This window comes from Rhinoderma darwinii, chromosome 2 (assembly GCF_050947455.1).
Source record: "Rhinoderma darwinii isolate aRhiDar2 chromosome 2, aRhiDar2.hap1, whole genome shotgun sequence".
Classification (NCBI taxonomy): domain Eukaryota; kingdom Metazoa; phylum Chordata; class Amphibia; order Anura; family Rhinodermatidae; genus Rhinoderma; species Rhinoderma darwinii.
Genome location: NC_134688.1, coordinates 347528310 through 347546242, shown reverse-complemented (window position 1 = coordinate 347546242; position 17933 = coordinate 347528310). Strand labels below are relative to the sequence as shown.

General features: G+C 42.8%; 1 protein-coding gene across 1 annotated transcript; it reads right to left on the bottom strand.

Annotated features, from left to right (window-relative positions):
• Nucleotides 1–1716: 1716 nt before the first annotated feature.
• On the bottom strand, nt 1717–2365 carry LOC142741853 (phosphatidylinositol polyphosphate 5-phosphatase type IV-like). The gene is made up of 3 exons (XM_075851180.1): nt 2196–2365; nt 2001–2103; nt 1717–1812 (listed from the first exon to the last, which is right to left on the bottom strand). Exons 1-3 carry the CDS (start codon nt 2363–2365, stop codon nt 1717–1719), a joined length of 369 nt encoding a protein of 122 aa, XP_075707295.1.
• Nucleotides 2366–17933: the final 15568 nt, after the last annotated feature.

The window sequence follows — 17933 nt, the reverse complement described above, 5'->3', positions numbered from 1 at the left end:
GGCCACTGGAGCAGCTTAACGGTGCAGCGTCCAGGTGTCGGACCCGCACCGATGATATACTGATGAGCTATCCGGTGGATAGGTCATCAGTTGTCAGAAGGTGGAGAACCCCTTTAATGAAGGTTGAGGAGTGATAGAGATCTGTCTACTAGTAAATATACCATTGTTCTTGGCTTCATTCAGATGGTCGTGTTTGAGGAGACTGGATATATCTTTTCCTTCGATCTTCTGCAGAAGAGATTCCACATTTTTTCTGTCCTCTTTAAGCTGAAAATTGAGGTCTCCAAACCAAAACACCCGATCAAAGCGGCTGGTGACGTCCACTGTAGAATAAAAAAAAATAAAAAAATTATAGCACATGACTGCATTAGACTCAACTGAGACAAATTTAGAGATAAAAGGATCCATAGGTTCAACCACATAAGTAATACTCACAGGCATTGGAGTTGATTCTTTCCGGAATAATTTGAGGCAGACGGAGACCCTCAGTGATGGTTTTATAGTCCTGGATCCTCTTGTTGACTGCCCCAACTGCCAACAAAAAAATACATATTAGCAGTGGCAGATGATCATATGGGCGGCCCGAATCGCATATTATTTTCAAAAAAACACATTGCAGCGTGCCACCGCTGCTAATGGAGAGGAGGGGTGGGTGTGAGGGATTATACAGCCGCACCGTCCGCCCTGCTGCCTCTCTGAGGGGGAGGCGGCGCAACTGAAACCAGCCGCCGCCACCCCCTCCTGCACTAATTGTACCTGCGTGTATCTGTATTACTGGCCACTCACAACATAGAATGAGATTGATAGATTAGAAAAAGTTTGATCAAACTGGAACAAACCTTTTATTTTTACCAAAACATTATTAGTACAGATCTCTTCATATCATCCCATATATTTCAGTTAATTATTAAATAGCAGCAATTTTATACAAAGTAAAACTGTACATGGTCATATATTAATATTGTAAATACTTACATCTCAGATGTGAATTAATAAAAAGGAAAGATGTTCCAAAGACGGTGAAGGCAACACCCAAGGCTCCTTTAGTTTTCACATGGTGGAATAGCCTGGTTGTTACATGGGTGTGCTCTACCTCTGTATAAGAAATTAAACACAAAAAGACAGGTCAGTGGTTAAGAGTACTACATGCAACAATGGAATAGAAATTATTTCCAATTAAACTATGGAAATATTACTAGAACATAATTTCATACTTTGTAACTGTGGTGTGAACTTTTAGATCTCCAATACTCAGAAGTCAAGAATCTGAGAGCCAAGCTCTTAGGCATCTAATTCTAATAACTAAATAAGATGTTCCAGCTAATGACTACATTCAAGACTTCTTATGTAGACGTAGGAATGTGAATCTTACCTGAGCAGAACCAGATTAGTTCCCGTCGAACAAAGATGGTGAGATACAGGACTCCGAGCCCGGAGGAGTGGTATAATACATAGTGTGGTCCAAGGGTCTCCTGTAATTTTATCTCCCATTCCCGTCTACAAGAAGACACAATTTCAGATTTACATATTAATAAATGACACAAGATTAAGATACTCAACTCATCTGTATCAACACTCCATATAATAACCTCTGGGGATACATTTTGAAAATTAAGGAGTGATAATACAATAAGTAGAGCATTGAGAGAGAATTTGTATCAGCCGCCCTGCTGTCCATCTGCAGTCATAGGCTGGTGTAAGACAACCTGAGAAGACTTACCTGTTTGGACATCCTTCCTGAACGCCAATAACATAAATGTCTTTCGTATCATCTGATGGTAACAGCAGATCCTCCACATTTTGCGGGTAATCCTGTTCAAAATATACAAACATTAATATTGTATACAAAGAGCGCCAACTCAACTGACATAGGGTAGAATATAACCTGTCTATGTGATATTCAACTACAAACTAAAGAGACATGGTTACTGGCCCATTTCATCCAACTTGAGCTCGGGCATACTGATGGGTCACAATAAATATTGTACATTACTTCTCACCTTTCCCTCCATATTCCAGGTGGCAACATATAGTCTCAACCGTCTATCTGGGAAATAGCGATCCAGTTCTCTAGCGCCGATCACAGCGCTGCTGCCAAAGTTTCTGTGAAGATATGGGGAGAATTAAAGATCTAGTGACTGTTATACCACAGCTCTGGATATCTGAGCAATGTATGAGAATTATTAGTTACATACCTTTTACGGATATTTTTGGAGCGCAGGCGGGTCAGCAGGCTGAATGCGCTCTTCTTGGTGTTCTTTGACGTAATGTCACAATATTTGCTGTGACTAAGATCGCTGGATTTTTCATCTGCCATATCTTTGATGACAGAAAACTTCTGGAGCGAGATGTTAGGCTCCTCCATAGTTGGTATGTCTCCCATCAGATTTCCTTCATCAGGAATTTGGGAGACATGATATTTCTTAGATTTTTTCCAAAAAGGCATGGTTGTTTAATGCCCGGGTGCAAAACTGCACCAATGTCCTTGGTAGAAAACCAGGAGACAGTCAAGATAGAATTTGACTAATCGCCTCTAGTTCTCCGAAAATAGGACAAATCGCTAACCGTATAAGCAACACAGTAAGTAACACAGTGTCAATCCAACAGCAAGACCTAGAAAGACCAGAAAACTATAAGGGAGTCGTTACTTGTGATGAAACTAGCTGGAAAAATTAGTTATTAAATAGGGTATTCCTATAACAGAATATTGTCAATCATAAGTGTCAGAGGATCACATGACCTGGGAGCCCCTGTTGATAACATTGCATTAGGTTTGGAAGCTGAAACAATGTATTGGTTGTTAAATTGACCATATGGCATTTTAAAGGGTTGCATTTTTTTTTTGTATTAATTGATAACCAGAATTTAGAACCTAAGTAATTGGAGTTAGTAATAAATACTTTTTATTGTTATCTTTTTTATTGTTATTATTATTATTATTATATACATAATTATTAACCCCTTAGTGACCAACAGTACGCCTTTTTACGTTCCTCACTAATGGGCTTTAGGCTAATGCGACGCCTTTTAACGTGATCGCATTAGCCTAAAGTAGCGCCGAAATTAAAGATCGGAGCTCCGTTCTCTCAGCTACCGGAGGTAGCTGAGAGTTCGGGGCAACGACCAGAGACCATAACGAGTGGTCTCTGGTCAAGTGATCGCCGTGAATCGCTATTTCACGGCGTTCACGCTAAAGCGGCAGATAATCGCCATTTCTCTCTCCTCTCATGGAATAACTCCTTAGAGAGGAGAGAGAATGGGTAATTAGTGCGCCCCCCCTCCCACGTCCGATCCCCCCCGTCCGATTCCCCTTCATGTCCGATTCCCCCCCCCCGGTCCGATCCCCCCCCACGGTCCGATTCCCCCCCCCAAAATTGCGCCCGAGTGCGCTTTGCATATCTTACCTGTGTCGTCATCTGGCACAGCAACAATCAGGGACCGTTGTGACTGGTCCCTGATCAGGTGATCTCTGTGATAAAACCTATCACAGAGATCACTGACAGTTATTTTCATAACACAGCCAGGACATGGGCTGTGTTTCTCTCTCCTCCCATTGTAGTTGTTCTGAGAGGAGAGAGAAATCAGTCTAAGTCCTGTGCTGTGAAGAAAGAAAAAGTGAAAAAAAATCATCGTTCTTATACACACACATATATATATATATAATATATCAAATCTATATTATCGTCAGCGCTAGATTAGCGTCAGCGCTAGTTTAGCGTTAGTGCTAGTTTAGCGTTAGTTCTAGTTTAGCGTTAGTGCTAGTTTAGCGTTAGTTTAGGTTTAGTGCTAGTTTAGCGTTACTTTAGGGTTAGGGCTAGTTTAGCGTTCGTGTTTAGGGCCGTTTAGAATTAATTTTACGTCTGTTATATAAAAAAAAATATATATATAAAAAAATATATATATATAAAAAAAAATAATAATAATTTGTGTCGTTTTTAGGATTTTAGGTTTACTTTAGGGTTAGGACTTATAGGGCATATATATATATATATATATATATACATACACATCTATAAAATATGTCTCAGCGTATGTACAGCGCGGAGCAAGCCTACGCCTTGCTATGTTCCAACACTCCTGAAAGCGAAACAGACACCGCTTCAGAATTTGTTCCAGACAGTGACAGTGATGATTCTAATTCCACCGCTGAACCCCATAGTCCTATGGTGGTGGATACGTCAGTCGCTGTAGAGGTGTCAAGTGCAGGGCCGAGTGTTGCAGTCCCTCCCGTGATGTGGGATCCTGCACTATCATTTTCCCCCCAAGTACCCCAATTTGAAGCGACCCCAGGAATTAGTGTCGACATCCAAAATTTTACCCCCTATAATTTTTTTAATTTATTTATATGTGATACGGTCCTAGACTTGATAGTCCAGCAGACTAATCTGTATTCTAGGCAGTTTGTTCTACAAAAGCCTGCGTCTATGTACTCCAGAATGTGGAGACCCACAAGTGTCCCAGAAATAAAAAAGTTTTTAGGCATTACCCTCAATATGGGTTTGGTTAAAAAACCCTCTGTCCGGTCCTACTGGACTTGTAGTGCTGTCCACGCTACCCCTGTATTTGCAGCAGTGATGTCCAGAAACCGCTATGAGGCCCTAATGCGATTCATGCATTTTACTGACAATTCCCAAGTCCCCCCAAGAAGCGACCCAGCCTATGATCGGCTTAATAAATTAAGGCCATTAATCACCCTTCTAAATGATTTATTTTTAAAGTTGTACACCCCTGACAAAAATTTGTCTGTAGATGAATCGCTCATGAGCTTCAAAGGGCGTCTTTCCTTTCGTCAATTCATCCCTTTTAAACGAGCCAGATATGGGGTGAAATTGTACAAAGTGTGCGAGAGCACAACGGGTTACACCTGCGGTTTCAAAATCTATGAAGGCAGGGACTGCCAAATTCATACCCCAGGCTGCCCAGAAACTATTGGCACCTCTGGCAAAATTGTGTGGAACCTAATGGAGCCATTTCTGCACAAGGCAGGCAAACAAAACCCTATTTCCTGACCACCCAATAGATAATAAGGATAAAGTTAGAATTTACAACCTTTATTAAGCTACGTGTAGCAAGAACAAACTATACATATAAATTTTAAAAATTTCACTGCCACAGACCGAAGTCAGTTTAACAGCTGGAGAAACCCAGCAGAGTATCTGAAATTTGCAGTGTATGCCGAGTGTCGGCAGACAGTTAGTGCAAGGGCATCAGTGCCTCTGTTAATAAGTAGACAAAGATCCGGCTGAGACAGGGATTAAAAATTAACACAGCCCCCCCGACATGTTTCGCTAACTAGTAGCGTCCTCAGGGGTACATGGGGCTTAGCGAAACATGTCGGGGGGGCTGTGTTAATTTTTAATCCCTGTCTCAGCCGGATCTTTGTCTACATATTAACAGAGGCACTGATGCCCTTGCACTAACTGTCTGCCGACACTCGGCACACACTGCAAATTTCAGATACTCTGCTGGGTTTCTCCAGCTGTTAAACTGACTTCGGTCTGTGGCAGTGAAATTTTTAAAATTTATATGTATAGTTTGTTCTTGCTACACGTAGCTTAATAAAGGTTGTAAATTCTAACTTTATCCTTATTATCTATTGGGTGGTCAGGAAATAGGGTTTTGTTTGCCTGCAGGCATTCCTTTTCTGACTATATATTGCACCCGCTGACTACCCAGGGTCAAATTTGTGTTTTTTGTCATATTTCTGCACAAGGGGTACCACTTCTATACAGACAATTTTTATACCAGCGTTGCCCTTTATAAAGCCCTCCATGCTGCAAATACAGGGGCCTGTGGGAGAGTACGGAAGAACAGAGTGGGACTCCCACAACAGTTGGTGTCCAGGCGTTTGGGAAAAGGAACATCCATGGCCCTTGCAAGTCAGGAATTGCTTGCAGTGAAGTGGGCCGACAAGAAGGATGTCTACATGCTGTCCACCGTACACACGGACACCACTGTGGCAATTACGGAGAGGGGGGCTACCACTGCAAAGCAGAAACCTGTCTGTGTAACAGACTACAACAAATTTATGGGGGGTGTAGACCTTTCCGACCAGGTGCTTCAGCCTTACCTGGTGAAGCGCAAAAATCATGCCTGGTACAAAAAGGTAGCAATCTACCTCATCCAGGTTGCTACCTATAACAGTTTTGTTATTTTCAAAAAAGCCCAAGGAACGCTCACTTTCCTTCAATTTCAGGAGAAGGTCATTGAGCATCTCCTTTTTGAGTCCACTATACCGGCACAATCCTGCGAATCTGAGGATGTGCGCAGGCTTTCAGAGCGCCACTTTTTACACCCTATTCCTTCCTCTGAGACCCAAAAATATCCCCAAAAAAGGTGTCGGGTATGTAGCAAGCATGGCAGGAGGAGGGATACCCACTTTTATTGCCCCATGTGTCCATCAAAACCAGCCCTTTGTAACTACCCCTGTTTCGAAACCTTTCACATGGTTGCAAATTACTAGAATTTAACACAAAAAAAAAAAAATGGGTTGGGGGCCTTTTTAGGGAGTCAATTTCTTTATATTTTCTTTTTAGTTTGTGGGCTTTCCAAGTAGGGATTATTTCTTGTGGGAGAGGTTGTAGAGCACATTTTTTTCAGACCGTGAAACTAATTTTACCCCTTATGATTTTTTTTATTTATTTGTGGGTGATCAAGTGCTGGAATTAATTGTCCAGTACAAAATCCCACATCCACAATTTTTTTATTTTGACTGTTCTTATGACTATGTCCTGCCACATACAGCTGTTACATTCCTAATTCTGTACCGTGATACGGGCATGATCTTTTTTTTTTATTTGGAGGATCTCTAATAATTGAGCTGTTCCTTATCAATACACCATGGGCTTTGTTACGGTTCTTCTGGAAATACTGAGATCATTTTGGGGATTAGTGATCCTTTACTGTTCCTATAGATGGTTTTGGACACTGTCCTTTTATATATTCTGTAGGTGATTGGTTGTTTTGTGCACATAGCAGTTCCTACCTTGCCGGGCAGGGGTCTGTTATGGTGTACCGCGTCACTTGGCACATTCGTCCCTCATAAGGATTGATGGAGCTAAAGAGACGTTGTACAACCAGTCACTGAAAAAAAAAATCCTTGTCATGACAGCCCTGCAGGTGTTCTTCTATCTAGTGAACAGACTCGAGTTTGCAACATAGTTGGATACATTTTCCTCCATTTGTTTGAAGATATTGCCCGTCACTCCAGTACAGTTTATTTTTTCCTCTCTGACTGATTTTATATTAGGACAGAATTCTGTCCACAATGACATCATAATGGCACCAACTGCTTCTTCAGCAAGACATAGTCATAAGTACAGGCAAATACGCCTATAGCAACATGTATCCATTATGAATACACGGCTTCACTTCTATTCTGTGCCGCACAAATTTATTAATGTGGCGTATTTCTAACAAAATAACCTTCTACCACGTCTCCTCTATTTCATGTGGAAACGTAATAAAAGCTTGAAGAAAACATTATATACCCATAGTGTCTGAAATGATACCCATTATTTCCTCCTTTAAAAAATTTTTGGTCCGCATGCCCACTACACCACTAGATGAATACCTTTAGGGGTTTAGTTTTTAAAATGGGGTCATTTCTGCGTGTTTTTTTTTTTGTTCAGGCAGCTCAAAGCCTCTAAATGCATGATATGGGGCCTAGAATTTATTCAATTGTGCCCTGAAAGCCAAAGGGTGCTCCCTCTCTTTTTGGCCCAGCCACACGTCTAATAAGCAGATTGGGGCAACAATGGGAGTATTTTTGAAAACAGGATAAACCGGGTGATAGATTTTGGGGTGTGTTTCTTCATTCTCATGGTCGCTTTACAAAGAAATCGGTCTTCAAAGTGATACTTTTATATAAAAAGTGATTTTTTTTAAAATTTCACCAGCTATGCATTAAATTTAGCAAAAAACTGTGGGGTCAAAATACTCACTACACCCCTAGATAAATACCTTAAGGGGTCTAGTTTTCTAAATGGGGTCGTTTATGGGGAGTTTCTATAGTTCTGGTAGTTCAAAACCTCTCCAAATTAACAGTGGGGCCTAAAACATTTTCAAGCAAAATATGAGTCCTGAAAGCCTCCGGGTGCTCCCTCCCTTTCGGGCCCTGCCGTGTGTCCAGGCAACGCATTAGGGTCACAATGGGGGCATTTTTGAAAACAGGAGAAACAGGGTGATAGATTTTGGGGTGTGTTTCTTCATTCTCATGGTCGCTTTACAAAGAAATCGGTCTTCAAAGTGATACTTTTATATAAAAAGTGTTTTTTTTTTAAATTTCACCAGCTATGCATTAAATTTAGCAAAAAACTGTGGGGTCAAAATACTCGCTACACCCCTAGATAAATACCTTAAGGGGTCTAGTTTTCTAAATGGGGTCGTTTATGGGGAGTTTCTATCGTTCTGGTAGTTCAAAACCTCTCCAAATGTACAGTGGGGCCTAAAACATTTTCAAGCAAAATATGAGTCCTGAAAGCTTCCGGGTGCTCCCTCCCTTTCGGGCCCTACCGTGTGTCCAGGCAACGCATTTGTGTCACAATGGGGGTATTTTTGAAAACAGGAGAAACAGGGTGATAGATTTTGGGGTGTATTTCTTCATTCTCATGGTCGCTTTACAAAGAAATCGGTCTTCAAAGTGATACTTTTATGAAAAAAGTTAAATTATATTTTTTTATGCCTGCTTTGCATGAATTCTTACAAAAAAACTGTGGGGTCAAAATACTTACAACACCCCTTAATAAATACCTTAAGGGGTCTAGTTTTCAAAATGGGGTCACTTGTGGGGGTTTCCACCATTCTGACACCTATGAGCCTATGAAAACCTGGCTTGGTGCAGGAAAACAAAATGTACTACAAAATTGATACAATTATTACTTAACTTGTAAGTCTTCTAAATTGCTCAAAAAAGATTTTTTTTTATTCAAAAGTGCTGCCAAAATAGAGTAAAGAGATGGAAATATATATTTAATAAAAAAAATTGTACAGTATGTGTGTACATATGTGACATATTGCAGTTAAAAATAGGGAAAAATGATAATTTTTACAAAATTTCTTCAATTTTTCTATTTTTTAAGTTATTTCCGCAAATCGTATCAGTCTACTTTTACCACTAAAATAAAGTACAACATGTGACGAAAAAACATTGTCAGAATTACTTGGATATTCAAAACTTTCACAGAGTTATTCTCTGATAAAGTCACACATACCAGATTTGACAAATTTGGCTTGGTCATTAAGGTCCAAACAAGCTTGGTCACTAAGGGGTTAAGGAAAAAAAGTTTCTGTGAAGCAGGTAGCCCGAATAAGATGTTAATAAACATTATTAAAAATCAAAATAAGGGTAATAATGTTTCAGCGTTGAGGAACAGGGCATGCTTAATAATTATAGATGACTCTATGATTAGAGATTAATTCTTTGAATACTATTCAAATTTATATAAGTCCAAGGTAAAGTATAGCAAGGTACAGTTAGAGGAGCATTTGGACTCTATCCCCTGGACTCAAATATCATGCACTCAAAGGGAACATTTAGACCTCCCAGTTACTCCCAGTGCTTTAAAGGGGGAAAGGGTAATTCAGCCCCAGGTTTGGATGGGTTTCCCTTTGAGCTGTACAGAAAATACGAGGAGGAATTGCTTACAGCACTATATAGGACACTGTGCTCATCAATAAAGGTGTAATGTCCATGGTCACTGACCACGAACTCCTTTCATCCAGTCGATGCCCTTTTCTCTAGAGATGTCTGCACATGCGGCCGTCCTGTTCCATGGTGAACACCAGGGTGTGCTCGCGAGCTCAGTCCAGACTTAAGGAGCCAAAGCGCACACAGGTGGGAGATTGAGTTGCTTTTTCCCAGATCACCCTGGGCTATAAGAAGGGCTGTGCCCCTCCCTGCAGTGCTTGAGCCTTTTTGTCTACCCTAGTCTGTCTAAGCAAATGGTCTCCTAGTGTTTCCCAGTTCCCAGTGCTTCCCGTTCCTGCCACCTGTAACCTGTATCCCGTGCTGTCCTGGTCAAGTACCAGGTTGAGCTGAAGTTTGACAGCTGTCAAGGCGTTACGGTCCAGTGGGTCCACGTACCCAACGTGACAGTAGGCTCAGGACATGGACCCCGCTGGTCAATACAAGACCATGATGACGTCACAAGAGATGGGGGCGGATATGCTAGACCTCCAGTCTCAACAGGACCAACTCCTCCAGACCTTGAACATTATTGCACGTCGGCTGGAGGTGCAAGCTGCCGATCGTCTGACTAACACCTCCTGGCAGTGCTGATCCCAGATTTTCTTTGCCACTACCTGACCACTATGATGGAGACGCAAGGACCTGCCATGGATTTTTGAACCAGTGCCAGATCCACTTTAGCCTGTATGCAAGGGCATATATGTCTGATGGCGCAAGGGTCGCTTTCATCGTCTCTCTCCTCACTGGCAGGGCCCTTGCATGGGCGAATCCTATCTAGGAGAGACAAGGACCAGAGACACGTGACTTCCAAGGGTTCCTCCGGACATTTTGCACAGTGTTTGAGTAGCCTGGATGAGTCTTGTCTGCAGCCGCCGCCTGCTGAACCTACGCCAGGGAGACACCTCCGTGGTCGAGTATGCCATCCGCTTCCGCACCCTGGCGGGAGAACTGTTGTGGAACAATGAGGCCCTGGTTGCTACATTCTGGCAGGGACTGTCTCCTGAGATTAAGGACGAGCTTGCCGCCCGAGATCTACCATCTACCCTAGATGACCTCATCCTTCTGGCCACCCAGATTGATATAAGGATCCGAGAACAGCTCCAAGTAGGTCGTTGGGAGAAAGGACTCCCCAGTCCGGTCCCTACTTTGCAGCAACCCCTGCTGTCCTCAGATGCCGATTCTCCTAAGATATCTGTGGGAACGGACCAGTTTAAGCTATCTATCCAGGAGAGACAACACAGACGCATCTCGGGACTCTGTCTATATTGCTGCCTCGGAGCCCATCTTGTGCGTCTGTGTCCCCAAAAGCCCCAGAGCCTAGGGTTGGTGTGAGAGACAACCTTGGGTAAAGAAGGACTTTCATCTAAATTGTGCATTCCCGTGACCATAGTGTCCGACGAGAAAACGCATCAGGTCTCTGCGTATCTGGACTCTGGATCCACCGCTAATTTCATTCGTAGAGACCTGGTGGATCTTCTCCAATTGCCCACTACCCCTCTGGAGAGGCCGTTGATGGTTGCTTCTGTAAATCGACTACCTCTGCCAGACCCAATTATAGCTGTGACCAAGCTGCTGAGGCTCCAAGTGGGAGCCCTCCACTCCGAGCTCCTCTGGTTCTTTGTCCTGCCTAAGGCCGTCAACCCGTGCTGTTGGGTCTCCCTTGGTTTCCGACTGCATGCCCCAGTCCTGGACTGGAATTCTGGAGAGGTTTTCCAGTGGGGCCTGAGTGTCTCAATCGTTGCCTGGTACAGATTAGTTCAATTCAGCCTCCTCTGCCTCGGTCCTTGGCAGGATTGCCTGGTCATTATTTTGCATTTTTGGACGTCTTCAGCAAGAAAGGGGCTGAGATGCTGCCCCCACACCGTGTGTATGACTTTCCTATCGACCTAGTTCCTGGTGCTTCCCTTCCCCATGGTAGGGTATATCCTCTCTTTTGCCAGAGACTCTGTCCATGTCCGCCTATGTTAAAGAGAACTTAGAGAGGGGCTTCACACGGAAGTCTTCCACCCCGGCAGAAGCCGGGTTCTTCTTCGGCAAGAAAAAGGATGGTTCTCTTCGTCCTTGCATCGACTACCAGGGTCTCAACCAGATCACGGTGAAAAATAGGTATCCGTTGCCATTGATCTCTGAACTGTTTGATCGTATACGTGGTGCCAAGATTTTTTCTAAACTAGACCTGCATGGGGCTTACAACCTAATTCGGATTAGCCGGGGTGAGGAATGGAAGACTGCATTTAACACCCGTGACGGACACTATGAATATCTAGTAATGCCCTTCAGCCTGTGTAGTGTTCCTGCGGTCTTCCAGGAGTTCGTTAATGACGTCTTCCGCGACCTCCTCCAATGTTTGTGTTGTGGTCTATCTTGATGACATCTTGATTTTTTTTTTCCTGATCCAATGACTCATCGGAGACATGTCCGTCAAGTTTTGCTGCGGTTGAGGGAGAATCGCCTGTATGCCAAGTTGAAGTGCATGTTTGAGAAAGATGCTCTACCCTTCCTGGGCTACATCATCTCGAATCAAGGTCTCAAGATGGATCTTGAAAAGGTAAAGTCTGTTCTGGAATGGCCACGCCCTCAAGGCTTGAGGGCCATAGAGCACTTCGCCAATTTCTACAGATCGTTCATTCCAAACTTCTCCTCACTGACATTTCCTATCTCTAACCTCACCAAGAAAGGCATGAACGCCAAGTTGTGGACTCCAGAAGCAGAGTTCACATTTAATAGTCTGAAGAGTGACTTCACGTCAAGCTGTATCATCCATCATCCAAATGTTTCTCGACAGTTCTCGTTGGAGGTGGACGCCTACTCTGTTGGTGCTGGAGCACTCCTGTTCCAAAAAGGTTCCAAGGGCAAGTCAATGGTATGTGGCTATTACTATAAGCTCTTCTCTTCCGCAGAACGCAACTACTCGATTGGGGATCGGGAGTTACTGGCCATCAAATTGGCTCTGGAGGAGTGGAGACATCTATTAGAGGGTGCAGTTCATCCTATCTTGATATTTACGGACCACAAGAACCTCACTTATCTCCAGACGGCCCAACGACTGAATCCTGGTCAGGCCAGGTGGTTGCTGTTCTTTACCCGGTTCTAATTTGAGCTCCACTACCATCCAGCCGATGCCTTGTCCAGGTCATTTAAGACAGAGGACACTATGGAGTCTCCACAGAGTATCATTAACCCATCCTGCATCATCCCTGTTAACCCTCTGCGAGTTAGAGACATTCCCCTAGGGAGGACTTTTGTGCGTCTGTCGGACAGAAGAAGAATCCTCCACTGGGAACACCGTTCCAAATGGGCAGGTCACGCGGGCGCCTGTAAGACCCGAGACCTGATTGCTCGTCAGTTCTGGTGGCCCACCTTGCCCAAAGACATCATGGTCTTTGTCTCCTGCACGGTGTGAGCAGCAAATAAGGTTGCCCACTCCAAACTGGCAGGCCTGCTCCAGCCGTTGCCTGTGCCCGATGCCCCCTGGCAACATATTGCTATGGACTTTGTCACGGACCTGCCTCTCTCTGCTGGTTGCAGTACGGTCTGGGTGGTGGTTGTCCGATTCTCCAAAATGGCTAATTTCATTCCACTGACCGGCCTACCGTCCGCTTCCCAACTGGCCAATCTCTTTGTCCAACACATGTTCCGTCTGCACGGCTTGCCTCTACATATTGTGTCGGATCAGGGGGTTCAGTTCACCTCTAAGTTCTGGAGAGCCCTCTGCCTACTTCTCGGTGTGAAGTTGGACTTTTCCTATGTCTACCATCCCCAGTCCAATGGTCAATTTTAGAGAATAAACCAGATTATGGAGAACTATCTACGACACTTTGTCTTCAGGCAGCATGAATACTGGGTGCAATACCCTCGTATACCTCTTCCTGTTTCCACTACGTCCCATGTGCCTGCAGCTGACCCTGCATACAGAGACTTTCTACAAATCTGGCAGCAGACTCGATCTTCTTTTCTTCTGGCAGTCGACCACATGAAGAGAAAGGCAGACACAAGAAGACGAGAGCCTCCCCAGTTCCTTCCAGGTACTAAGATCTGGCTGTCCTCTAGGAATATCCAGCTGAGGATGCCATCGTACCAGTTTGCTCCCAGGTTCCTTGGACCCTTCGAGATTTTGCAACAAATCAACCCTGTTTCCTACAAGCTTCGGCTGCCTCATGCCCTCAAGATCCCCAACTCCTTACATATCTCCCTGCTGAAGCCGGTGATCTTGAACCGATACTCCAAGACTTCCACTCCTGCAGTGGCTCCCAGTGGTACATCAGAGACTTTTGAGGTTAAGGAGATCCTGGACACTAAAAAAGTTGATTGGAAGGGGTTTGGTCTTGAAGAGAGGTCCTGGGAGCCAGAAGAGAATCTTAATTCTCCTACCCTCATTAAGAGGTTTCTCTCTCGCTCTGGCCACAAGAGGAGGGGGCGTAAGAGGGGGGGATACTGTAACGTCTGTGGTCACTGACCACGATCTCCTTCCATCCAGTCGACGCCCTTCTCTCCAGAGATGTCTGCACATGCGGCCGTCCTGTTCCACAGTGATCACCAGGGTGTGCTCGCAAGCTCAGTCCTGATTTAAAGAGCCAAAGCGCACACAGGTGGGAGATTGAGCTGATTTTTCCCAGTCCACCCTGGGCTATAAGAAGGGCTGTGCCCTGCCCTGCAACCCACCAGGTTGAGCTGAAGTTGTGCTGTGCTGTGTACCACGCCTGTCCTGCTACACCACGCCTGGAGCCTGCCTGCTGCCTAGTCCCAGCCGAGCCTGTCTTGCTACTGTCTGAGCTACCACAGGTACACTATACGAACTATAGACTGTGACCCGTGTCCTGTTGGCCAGCTGCCATACCGTCAAGGCGGTACGGTCCAGTGGGTCCACACACCCAACGTGACAAAAGGCATGTAAACTGCCAACTACCATGACAGAAGCAAAAATTATTTTAATATTAAAAAAAGATAAGTGCTTAGTAAAGGTGGACTCATTAAGACCAAGCTCACTGTTAAATACAAGCGTTAAACTTTTTGCAAAAGTCTTGGCAATTAGATTGGCAAAAATAATCACAACGGTAATTCATGAGGATCAAAAAGGTTTTATTCCAAGCAGAACGGTGCGGCAAAGTGTCTGACGAGTGTTTGGTAATATTCAAGTGACATCTGGGTGGGATCCCCGCTCCATCCGGTCTTTTGTCGCAGTTAAAGCGTTCAACAGGGTGGAGTGGGGATACCTTTGGGCAGTGTTGAGGAAAATAGGATTTGGCTATTTTTTTATTGGATTTTTTAGATTACTATATACCGCTCCCAGAGCTAAAATCCGGGTCAATGGGAAGAATTCAGAGTTTTTTTCTTAAAGCGGGGTATGAGGCAAGGCTGTCCCCTCCCTCACCCTGTTATTTACCTTGGCGGTTGAACCCTTGGCCAATCTAGTCAGGACAGGCCAGTACATTGAGGGATTTGGTGCGGGGGAGAGAGAGGACAAAATTGGCCTCTACACGGATTACTTACTCCTGTTTGTGAAAGATCCAGAGGGTAAATTGCAGTATGTAATAGCCAAAATTCAGAAGTTTGTTTTTTTCTCTGGTCTTGAAATTAATTGGGCGAAAGCCACGTTGTTGTCCCTTCATAAAAGAAATGTAATACTACAAAATAAAATAAGTGATTTTACCCGGGTCAAACATTTTAATACCTAGGAGTTTAAATCTACAATAAGATAGAATATTTTGGGGCTCTTAACCTTACCTGTATGATAAAATAACTGGGGAAAAAACAAAAATTTGGTGTAAACTACTTATATCAAAAGCTGACAGAATTATTCTGATAAAAGCAGTTTATTACCTAAATTATTGTTTATTTTTGGAGTATGCCCAGTCGGGATCCATGATAAGCACTTCAAAATAATAATTATTATGTCCAATGAACTTATATGGGGGAGGAAAAGGGTTCGGATAAAATTAGACTTTTTATGCCTTCCAAAGACAAGTGGAGGTTTGGCATTCGCTGAGATCCGCTTGTATTTTTTAGCAGCCCAACTACTTTACATTAAGGAATGGAACAAGGATTTGCTGTGGGTTATGTCTAAGACCAAAGGTTAATACTCCAATTTTTTTTAAGTGTTAGAGTCAGGCCAATTACTATCCGGTGTACTAGCAATTGTGCCAACAGCCCGTCATCTACATGACTGTTGTACTCTCATGGGTAAAATTATAGGAAGGAAAAGTTCAATATAATTCTCGCCTTTATGGCATAATTCATGGTTCAAGCAGCTCAAGGATATCTCAGAGCATCCTCTCCTAAGACAAAAAGAAATAAGGCGTATACTAGACGTAGGGGAGGAGGGAAAAATTAAATCATGGCAGCAACTTTCTGCAGTTTTTGGTCTATCCTCAAAGGAAAGGTTCTCCTTTGCTCAATTAAAACCTGCCCTTAATCACTTGGACAATAAATTGCTCCTTTACAAGGATGTTACGAATGGCTTCTATTCAAGATTTTTCATCCAAGAAGTAGGGGTCAAGGCTCTAATATCTATAAAACATTGTTAGAGGTTAATTCAGATCAATTTCAATTTAGGAATATTGAAAAATGGGAAAATTATTTGAAATGTGTAGGCAAGTTAAAATGGGATATTATATATAAAAACATTAGTAGAGCCTCATTAAACAGGAATCACCAATTGATACAATTCAATATAGTTCAAAGACTTTATTACACTCCAGTGTTCCTGAACAGAATCTATTAAAAAAAAGTCATCTAACTGTCCCGGATGTATGGTAGTGAAGGCCGACTATTTGCACATCCTATGGTGCTGTCCGACAGTTATAACATTTTTGGTAGCAATTTCTAAAGAAATGTTGGACCGTCAGGAAGTGGATATTCTTTTCTCTCCCCAATTAGTATTACAGGGAGATGATTCTGCTTTAAATGTACCTAGACACTGGAAAAATGGTGTAATAAAGTTATTGTTTATCGCCAAACTTCAGATCATTAGAAAATGGATCTCTAACACTCCTAAGGTGTAAAAGCATGGATCCATAATGTGAAAACAATCATAAGTTATGAAAAAATAAACAACAATAGTACCTCCTGGAGTAACCTTAAAAATTGCTACTGGGGTCAATGGTAGTGATCCTATTCCAGTGTAATTTCTAGTAATTTTCAAGTAGTCTGATTCTATGCCTTTCTAAAGGTGGATAAGGGCGGAGGGGCATTATGGGGGGTGGGGGGTTGTCAAGGGTTATGGTAAAAGTTTTAAAAGTAATTTTGTATTATAAAGTGTGTATTGCAATATTCTGTTAAAATTTATTCTATTCCTGTCAAATTTTTACACTGTGTTGAATAAAAATGTTCATTTAAAAAAATAAAAAGTTATATGAATTGTGTATCATTAAACATGTATTATGAATAATTAATAATGTATTATGTATCATGAATCTTGAATCATAAATCGTGTATCCTTAATCATTAATCACGAGTTATTGATCATGAATTATTAATCATGAATAATGAAACATTAATCATTAATTATGAATAATATATAATGAATCATTAAACATGAATCATTTAATCATGAATAATTAATCATGAATCATGTAACATGATTCATAATACATGATTCATGATAAATGATTCATGATTTATTATTCATAATACATGTTTAATGATTGATGATACATTATTCATGATTTCCGATTAATGATACATAATAAATGATTTATTATTAATTATTCATAATACATGATTCATGATACATTATTCATGATGAATAATTCATGATTAATAATTCATGATTTATGATTTAAGATGTATAATTCATGATTAATGATACATGATTTATGATTCATGATTTGATTTATGATTCATGATTCATGATAAATGATTCCAGTGGTGTAACTACCTCTATAGCAGCCGTAACGGCTGCTACGGGGCCCGCGGCATGAGGGGGCCCGAGTCGCCTGCCGGCACGGGCCCCCTCCATGGCCGGAGGCTTCGCTAGCTGCCGCTATGGCTGCTACAGCGCGACACCACTATACACTATGGCAGAGCAGGGAGGTATCTCCCCGCTCTGCCATTAAAGGGGTTGTTCCTACATAAGACATGTATCCCCTATCCACAGGATAGGGGATACATGTGTGATCGCTGGCAGCGACAGGGAGAACGGGGGACCGAAAGTCCCCTGAAGTTCTCCATCACAAACCTCGGACTTCCGGGGTCTGTGTCAGCAGCTCCGTAGAAATGAATGGAGCGCCGGTCGCGCTTGTGCGCA